Below are 9,997 nucleotides of genomic sequence, written 5' to 3'. Positions count from 1 at the left end.
TGTGTGTGTGTGTGTGTGTGTGTGTGTGTGTGTGTGTGTGTGTGTGTCCATCCGCTCCTCACTCGCTCTCAGCTCCACTTCTCCATCCTCCTCGTTCTCTTTTAAAGTGTCTTCTTCTTCTTTACCCATCACCCTCTCTGACTCCCTCCGTTTCTCTCCCCGTCTGTCAGATTTGGGACATCCGCTCTCTGGAGTGTGTTCACGTCCTGCAGACCAGCGGGGGCAGCGTCTACTCCATCGCCGTCACCAACCACCACATCGTCTGTGGCACCTATGAAAACCTCATCCACGTAAGGGAGAAACACACACATGCTTTGCTCTTTTACTTTTCTTCATTGCTGCCTCACGAGCAAAAGTAGAATGTGTCCCGCCCTTGCTCACAAAGCATGAGGTCGTTTCTGACTCCAATTATACTGAGCTGCTGTTTTCTCTCTTTTTCTCGCCTCTCTGAGTATTCACATTATATTCACATACGTCTTCTCCTCTATAACGATGCGGTTAAATGCCCTCAAGACACATTAACGCCAGACCACAATTAAGCAGCTGCTTACTTTGACTCCGATGCTGTTGTTTTTAGTGACGATGATGGCGTTTGTCTTCTCTCCAGGTGTGGGACATTGAGTCTAAAGAGCAGGTGCGGACCCTGACGGGTCACGTGGGGACAGTTTACGCTCTCGCCGTGATCTCCACTCCAGACCAGACCAAAGTGTTCAGCGCCTCCTACGACCGCTCACTCAGGGTGAGGACGGACTGCGTGTGTGTGTGTGTGTGTGTGTGTGTGTGTGTGTGTGTGTGTGTGTGTGTGTGTCTCCGTCTCTCTGTCTCGTGTGGAGAGACGGAATATACTTCATTCATACACATGTGATGATGTGTTTGTTACCCTGAGAACATTTTGATCTTTTGATCGTTTTGGCCCTGTTAATGCATATGGCATGAATTTTGGCGAGGGTGCGACTTTCTTTTCAAATTAAATTCAATTTATTTTTGTATCGTCGCGTAGCTGAAAATACAGACACTGTAATCATTGACATGTCCCAGAATGTGCATAACATGTGGCATTTATATTTAGTTTTCCCTAATAAAACAGTGACATTATGTAAACAAACTAGTATATAAAGGGTTAACATTCTGAAACTGAATGAATATTTGAAGTTGGTTTATAGATTTAACTTAGTGAAAGTGCAAAAACAATGGCAGTTTTGGCCTCTCAGGACACAAGAGCAACTTTTGGGATGCAAGGTTAATATTATAACATCAAAACCTTTTAGAGGAGAGGCTGAAAGTAGAGTTTGTATAAGATACATAATGAAAGTGTGTGTGTGTGTGTGTGTGTGTGTGTGTGTGTGTGTGTGTGTGTGTTTTTTTTATATCCAGGTGTGGAGCATGGACAACATGATCTGCACCCAGACCCTGCTGAGACACCAGGGCAGCGTCACGGCTCTGGCCGTCTCCAGAGGGCGCCTCTTCTCTGGAGCCGTCGACAGCACCGTTAAGGTACCGCCGGTCATCGTCTCCTTCTGCTGCTCCACCTTCTGTTCATCCGTCTGTCCTTTTTATTCCGCTGCTCGAGGAATCCAGTGAACGTTCATCGTGATTCTAACATCAGTCACTACTCGTGTTTCATCCATCCAGCATCCTTTCTTTACATCTTGTGTTCTTCAACACATCGAACTGAACCTTACAGACGTTGATCAGCTTTGTAGAAGAAGTGTCGGAACAAAAGCATCACAAGTTCATATCACAAAAATGTGCTTTTTTTTTATAGCTATTCTGGATACATCTCAGTATTCTTCTTGATCTTTCTTTCCTTGGGATCCCTTTTCTTTACAATTAAACGTTATTTCATTTTATAATATATTGCATATATACTGCTTTGTTGTATTTTCTAAAGTGATTTCTTTCTCTCTTCCAGGTGTGGACATGCTAAACAAACCGTTAGTTCTGCAGGAGTCCAGTCGACTTCTTTACGAACGGTAACCTTTCCAATTGACCCCCCCCACCCACACCCACACACCCGTTTCTTTGATTGAGATTTAAACGGCCGCAGACTAATAATAACAACCGCCACTCCGGAAACCGTTTGAGTAATGTTGCTTTTAAAACTTCAAACGAGCCCTCCGACGGCCAACTCGAAGTCGCGCTCCTGACGGGACCTCATCACCGGTGCATTACGGGGCAAAAATTTGACGAGCGGCCTTACAGTTGCACCGCACCAAAAACCAAGATCGACTGGACGCTGCACCCGGGAAGCAGAGAGTATTCAAATTCTAGTCCTGCTTCCTGCGGAAACACCTGCCGTTTAAGAACTGTACTGATGATGCCTGATGCTCACTGTTCAAATATGTCTAAAGGCTGGTTTCACAAACGGGGAGCGACACCACACTCCTTCAAAAATCTATACGTTATGCATCCCGACCACACCAGAACAAGGAATTGGGACTAGGTTATTTTGTGCAAATGAGGCAGCGGAAGTTTTATGTTAAAATGTACATGAAGATTACTTTGACCTGTACTCGAGATTTAGTCCCGATACACAGAACATGAAAGAGTTTAAACAGATGTTTTTTTTTGTATTTTCGCAATTCCCATGAAGAAGCACCATCCTTCCTTTAAACAGGTAGTTTGGACTTTGCTTTGAAGTCAGGTTGTAGTCGGTATATTATATAGATGGCCATCGGCACGTCATCTGTTTGGAGAAACAGACAGGAGTACTAGCACGGTATCAAAAACAATGTACTGCGGTGGACGGGGGCGGCAGCGAAATGTATTTGAAACACCTAAATAAAATCAATATCAGTTTTAAGTGTATGTTATGTTGGGAATTTTTCTACCACTTTATCTTGCTGTCAGGTGGCCTTTTCTGACGGGGAACTGAACCTCGCAGAACCTTGCGTCACTGGTCCGCCGCTGCTTCGATTGGTCAATCCGAAGTAACCCTCAAATCAAAGTATTTCCAAACGCCATCTACTGTAGAAATACACTGCTCATACTACCCCACTTCCATCCAAACTATTCCTTTAATGTGACACTAAAAGACCCCGGTTTCAATCTGTTTGATGGTTCTTATGTGTACGTCTCTGGTCTCTGGTCTCACAAAGAGTTAATTATGAATAAAGAATGTCGTGATGAAACAGGATGCATGTTTGCCAACATTTCCTCCCTCTTTGATCACTGTGGTCGTCACCCAGAACGCTGTGAAACCAGCCTTTTTATAAAAAACACCTTTTATTAAGAGAATGACAGATCTATAGATTTACTGAGTTTTATATTAGTGCCATGATAGAGCTGTATTCAGAGCCATTAAGGGTTGTACAGTCGTGTAAAATAAGATATCGCCGCGCCTGGACACGCGCCCATGAGAGTGACTCACACTGGCCTACATAAGAGAGGGGGACAGGGAGAGGGAAGACGGTCCGTGTTCATTATTGTGTATATGTAAGTGTGTTTCAATGAGTGCCATATGTCCGGATGAAAACTAAGGAAAGACTAACTTTTTCTGCCTCTCCCCCACTCTCTGACCTAAATCGGGTTAGAATGAACATAACCACAGATTAATTCTGATTGTTTGACTGTAATACTCGGATTGACGCTGAAGGCAAGCCGGTGATTGTGTGTAATTAACCTTTTAAAGTCCCAAAAGGCAACTTAAAAGAAAGTGCTGTTGAGCTAAAGTGAAGTCCTGCTTTCCTGAATTATGTTTCAGGACCCATATTGGGTTAAAAATATGAAAACAGACTAAATATACCTGGGAGGGTAGTCTTAAGATCATGTACATCCATTTAGACACGTGGGCTAAATTAGGTTTTTACAGATGTTCAGAATTCTGTTGCCTTCATTTAATTGCAGAACTGGCCACTACTTAATGTAGCCTTGGTGTCTGCACTGGTCACGGTTTCAGTGATGCCTTGTATACTTGTAATCATGTAAGCCTGAGTTGATCATTGATCAATAAAACTGTTGTACACTTTCAGAGCTGTTGTGTTTCATTTCAACAACGGAACTTGCCTCTGTCTTATGGAATCAAAGTATCGCCATATGAATGTGTAAAAATATCTGAACGAATGGATTTCATGTTTTTGAGCAGGTTATAGAGCATGCAGCAATAAATGAGCACCTGCAGTGGACAGACGAGAGATGCACACTCACGGACACGCGCAACCAATCTCACAATCCTCCTGATGGAGATAAATAGATGTTACTGCAAACTTATGTTATGTTATAGTTCAAAACTATAATTATAGTACAATGCAAATTGGGTAATCTTTTCTTCCAATCAGAGCAGTAAAACGTGCCACGCAAACAAAACAATTAATAGAAAGACTTATTGTCTTAATCAGCGTCGGAAATACACGAGGGCAAAGGGCAAAACTGCCCCTAAGAAATATAATGTTGCCCCTGACATCACTAGGAGAGGGGCAAAAAATGCCCCCATAATGTCCTCTAAAAATGATAATTTAATGAACTTGCCAAAAACATAGAATGTTTTTGATTTTCGGCCTTGACTGATGCGTGTGCGTGAAGAACCGAACTTTCTAAACAAATAAATAAATGGAGCACTTCTTAACCTGTAAAATTCGCCTAAAACGCCTATCCAAGGCGTACCCAAAGTAAACTGAAAGCTGTTCTTGAACCATTTGGAGTACATGCATGGTTTTGGTCTCTATTGAAAGGTAACAGTCAGAATCACTGTAAGTGCTACTGGCATTGATTAAGTGCACCTCATATGGGTGTTATGCTGTAAAAACAAAGAAAACAAACCAAAAGGCACAACAGAAGGTTATTGAACGAGAGGAGATCTGCACCAGCAAGCACCAACAGCCAAATGCCCAATAACCAAAACTAGAGCCATTCCCTCGAGCTGCTAGATACGAGCTAAACTTCTCCCTATAAACCAGCTACTTGCGTGCTTCTTACGGCGAGGAGATGCAACGATCCCTAGGTAGCCACGGCTGTGCTCCTAAGACTTCCACTCCAACACTACCAATAAACCCTTAACGAATACCAACGGGAAACAGGTTCTCCAGCCTAAACCAGAGAGGAAGCTCAGAAAACTAAGTTGAACGCGCAGGACAGCCTGCGTTATGTGCCACAGAAGTATAAGTTTGTTCTGGGAATTAAAACAGATGCGCCCAAAATCCACAAACGACCTACAAGTGTCAAAACAAAAGTCACAATACTGACAACTTATACTCGCGTGTCTCCCTGTAGCTCACTATTCCACCTACAAACTCTGGTCACGTGGTACCAACGCACCAGAGACACGTTCCACTGATTACACCAAAGACACGTGGTGTAATCAGTGGAACGTGTCTCTGGTGCGTTTCATTCATACTTCACCTATGCTGCCTGCCAAGGTCCCGAAAAAATGTGGACAACTGCGATACTCAGGTTACCTGCAAAACTAAATGGCCACAAAAAGAAAGAAATAATTTGTCACAGCCTTGTGACAAAAACGGGAGACACACTGGTAGACTTAACAAATAAAGTGATTTATTAACCAAAAAGTAGAAGTCAAGACAAGTGCATGGGAGGAGTCAAGTCGGTAGTAGGTGCTTGAAAATTGGTGTTCTGCTATAGAAACAAAGAAAAGACACCATGAACCAGAACAACCGTTATGTGGGTGAGACGATGTGTGCCTGCGAACTACTTGTGCTGCTCAAGTTTTTATGCATGATGGGGGACACCGGGCCCACGTGAGTCTGCCGTTACTGATTACTCCCCCAATCAGGTCTGTTGCCCTGGAGAAAGAAAGCAAAGACACAGCAGAGGAACCAAACAGCGTGGTCGTCACAATAATGTACTAAAAAAGTCATAGCATAGTATGTCAGTACAACAACACAAAAAAGGACATAGTATAGTATGTCCTAAAATAAAAAAAAATCCTATATGTCCTAAAACAAAAATAAAAATCATAGTATAGTATTTCCTAAAAAGTCATGGAAAAGTCACAATATAGTGTGTCATAAAAAAGTAAAAAGAAGACATTGAACCTAAACAGGGGTTACGTCCTCCCCCCATATACAACCACCAGCTACTATCATGTCATCGAAGTTTCTTAAGTCATGATGAAGACCATGAGATGCTGGTTGAAAGCCTTGGAAAGAGCTGGTAAGTGGACCTTGAGTTCAGGATTTTTTTTTCGGTCAAGCCAATGGAAACTAACTAAAATCTGTGTATTCATGATAGAATGTTCATCAATAGTTGCTTAAAGGTGCACGGTCAGCACTGTTGCACTGTTTGGGCTGTGATCACCGTTAGCTGCTAGCTGCCGGCTCAGCCATCGCCATGTTGAGAGCCGGGCGGAGGAAATCACTCAATTAGCACCTTTAATATTTTGGTGGGTCGGTGTCACAGCTTTTTTTTACCAGAGCCACCTAATGCAGGAAAATACAAAGTTGAAGTCACAACACAAAGGGAGGCTGAGGACAGCGCAGTTTCTATAGAACATTTATTTATTCAGAGCAGATGGCCATAAGATGCAGTCACTGCAAGCACACCACTGTCCAGTCACTAGCACACACACACACACACACACACACACACACACACACACACACACACACACACTCACACAGGTTTCATACAGTCAATAGCAGAGCAACACAGAACGCACACACGGCCTCTCTCACGCATTCACATAAAGTCACCGCAGAGCAGAGGAGACCAGTCTGGTGTCTGTTCAGATAAGCACAGCCGGAAAAACCAAATAAAAACAGCTTGTACTTTTGATGTACTTTTGTTCCACAACACATTTGACCATCTGTGTGTGTTTTGTTTTTTTCACCATCTGCAGTATTTCACATTTGTAGCCTGACTCCAATATCCCCACACGCCCAAACACACTTCAAAAATACTGCCTACATCGTGAGAGATGACCAAAATGAGACCTAAGGGCTAAATGCTGCTTTAACGTGACAGGGCCCAGTTCAGAGAGCGGTGTGTGGTTGAAGTCAGTGAGAGAAGTAGAGTTGACCTTTGACCCCCTTACAGCCTCTGGTCAGGGGATTTGCCATGGATTCAATGACGTGCTACAACATAGATTTTAAATACTTGCTTTGTGCTTGGAAATTTCACATAAACATCAGGTTGGAAAAAATGAGCCACATCCCAGATGAGACCAGATGTAAGACAATTCAAATATACACCTACATTGCTGTAGAGTTACATTGCTTCTTGCTGAGAGTTAGATGAGAAGATTGATGCCACTCTGGCCATTAGATTTGAAGCTACTGCTAGCAGCTGGTTAGCATAGCTTAGCACAAAGCCTGGAAATGTGAAACTGCTTTCCTGGCTCTGTCCAAAGGTAATGCAAAACCACAACAGTGTTTTTTACAGTGGCTATTGTATGAATTAAACAAATACTATAAATTTTCTGGAGCTAGCTAGCTTATCCTCCGTTTCCAGTCTTTTATATTGATGCTATGCTAAGCTAACCAGCTGTCAGCTGTAGCTTCATATTTACTGTACATGTGTGGTGTCAATCTTCTCATCTTACTCTCAGCTAGAAAGCAAAAGAGCTAATTTTCCAAAATATAGCACCTTTAATGTTCTGTGAAGTTGCCAAAATTGGATTAAGTCACTCTCTCATTGTCCAATCAGATGGAGAGGACTTAGTTTTAAAAAGACCAAATGAAAACGGTATGTGTTACTGATTGAATAACAGCACAGAGAGCGGTGGAAAGATATGACCTGGGTTCTGTTGAGTTCTGATGATTTTATGTTTCAAATATCACATCTCATCTGTGATGGAGGGGGAGGGGAGGGGAGGGGAGGGGAGGGAGGCATATAAACTAAGGGAGCAAAACAGAACGAGAGAGAGATCCTCATACATTGTACATACCCATCTACTGTATTGTACTCAGACCAAAATCACAAAGCAAGGCACATGTTTCAAAGAAAAAAAAGCAAAGCAAACGGAACGTTGCATTTGAAATCATACAAAAATAATAAAACGGAAAAACAAGAATGGCTTGTATTATACACATTGCCACAACTGGACACATGTAGGCAGAAGAAAAAAAACAAAAAAACACCAACGCTTCCTGGAAATATCCCAACATGGTATCCTACAACGATTCATCAGCTCGCACCACTTAAGCATGGAGAAGCAAACCGACTCAACACTCAGATTAGACCTGATTACTTTTGAAAAATAGTCTTCAGGATGACACACACATCATAAATACATTTCTTTTTTTTGTTGCAAATATCCATATATATATAATCTCTATGTGATCATCATTTAAATACCACAACTATTCTCTGAATTCTTGGTCATTTATATAAGGAGTGTGGCTGCCATGGGACTGTGGAAAACCTGGATTATTGTTTGAATGGTCCGAGGTGTGAATGGGTTATCAGTGTGACACCTCGCTGGATGCGGCTTCTGGTTTGTTCGGGGACTTAAAGGGGCCCTCCACCAATTCTACACATGTATAAAGGTTCACTTGTCCTGGTGAGTAAATAATAATGATATCATAGTGATGTCATCAGGGTTATTATTGTATAACTGCATTCCAAACTGCGGTCATTGAAAGACATGGATGTTTACCAGGCCAACAGGGTCTAATGAAAGATACGAGTTGCATTATGGGAAGTGTAGGATCCAGTTCTGTTGGAGCTTGACCCACACCACGCCCCTTTAATGTGTGATATCACTGGAGTGCCCCTTTAAACTGACACAAACCACCCAGCCTCACAGAGCTCTGCTGCCGCTCACTCTACCAGCACTTTTCTTGTTTTATCCCATGTCATGGCAACACACTGCTTAGTCACCATGGCGATGCCGATGAAGAATGGTGAGGGTGATAATGTAGATTGTCATGGCAACGCAGGGTGGGCAGTTAGGAGAGCGTGGGACGATGGAGATGGAGATGGAGAGAGGACGGCTGTCCACTCAGGTGGGAAAAAGGCTTCAGAACCGACTTTTTAGTTTCCTGCTGAAAGTACAAACTGAGGGATCCCACACGGGGATTTATAGAAGCTGTGGATAATGTGTTTAGATGCATACAGGGTCCTTAAAGTAGGGATGCAGCAGTATCTGACCTTATTAGCTCACTGGTAACAGTCAGATGTAAAATCCACAATGAAAGGACTCATTTCATCAGTATCATCACAGACGTCAGTGTTTCCACTATCACTTAGGTTCACTCACTTATTTCGGGCGGCTGACTTGACACGCTGAGGTTTAAGCACAATGTAACCGATCAGCATATTCATAGACTTCAGGAAGAAATGTGAGTGTTGTAATACGTGTTAAAAAGGTGTCTGGAAGGGAAGTCTAAGCTTTGGATCACAGTGAGCACTAATACTGCATCAGTGATCTGTATCAGACCTGAGTCAAAGTATCCGAAGAGAAATAAATTGATGCATCCCTACTTAAAAAACAAATTCATGTTCATGATTTGTTTTTTTGTGTGTTATTGAATTTCAATCAAAGGGTTAATCCATGTTCTGAAGTTTGTTGCTCTGCCCTAGTGTCCTCTGTGATAACAGCAGGTATCAATGATTGGAAACTGTCGAGGGGTCAAGCTGAGTTCATTGGCCCAGCTCTCTCTGGGGACACGTCGCTCTCGCTCTGAGCCCGAGCCGACCTTTGACCCACCCTCCTGACAAAAGAAGAACCTCTTACAACCTCCATCACATCTTGCTAAAAGCTCGCACCCCAAAAAAAACCTGAAGCGACGTCCTAAAAATCCTTCTCTGCAACCTGCTGTAGCTTCTCTCTTTTGACATTTTGCATTGTGCGGGCAACACTGTGTGTGAGCTGGCTGCGCGGGTCATTGTGCTTCTCCTGTGGGTGTGCGTCTATGTCCGGGGGTGGGGGGGGGGGGGGGGGGGGTGACCATGAGGATGCAGCAGAGTGTGTGAATGCTGTCAGGAAACTGAATTTGATCCTGAAATTCCGACAAGCTCACATACACGCTGTCTATCTCTCTCTCTCTCTCTCTCACACACACACACACACACACACACACACACACACACACACACACAC

At 43.1% G+C, this 9,997-nt stretch overlaps 1 protein-coding gene across 3 annotated transcripts in view; it reads left to right on the top strand.

The window, feature by feature from the left end:
* The window catches only part of traf7 (TNF receptor-associated factor 7), a 17,191-nt gene extending 13,221 nt beyond the window's left edge, over positions 1-3,970 (top strand). For all 3 annotated transcript variants that reach the window (XM_031876258.1, XM_031876256.1, XM_031876257.1), the window contains exons 19-22: positions 171-290; positions 608-739; positions 1,375-1,494; positions 1,913-3,970. In XM_031876258.1, coding sequence (XP_031732118.1) covers positions 171-290; positions 608-739; positions 1,375-1,494; positions 1,913-1,927 — 387 coding nt within the window. In that variant the 3' untranslated portion in view covers positions 1,928-3,970. The remainder of the gene's footprint in view (positions 1-170; positions 291-607; positions 740-1,374; positions 1,495-1,912) is intronic.
* Positions 3,971-9,997: the final 6,027 nt, after the last annotated feature.

This window comes from Anarrhichthys ocellatus, unplaced genomic scaffold (assembly GCF_004355925.1).
Source record: "Anarrhichthys ocellatus isolate YVR2014 unplaced genomic scaffold, GSC_Weel_1.0 scaffold106, whole genome shotgun sequence".
Classification (NCBI taxonomy): Eukaryota; Metazoa; Chordata; class Actinopteri; order Perciformes; family Anarhichadidae; genus Anarrhichthys; species Anarrhichthys ocellatus.
This window is presented reverse-complemented; position numbering and strand designations above follow the sequence as displayed.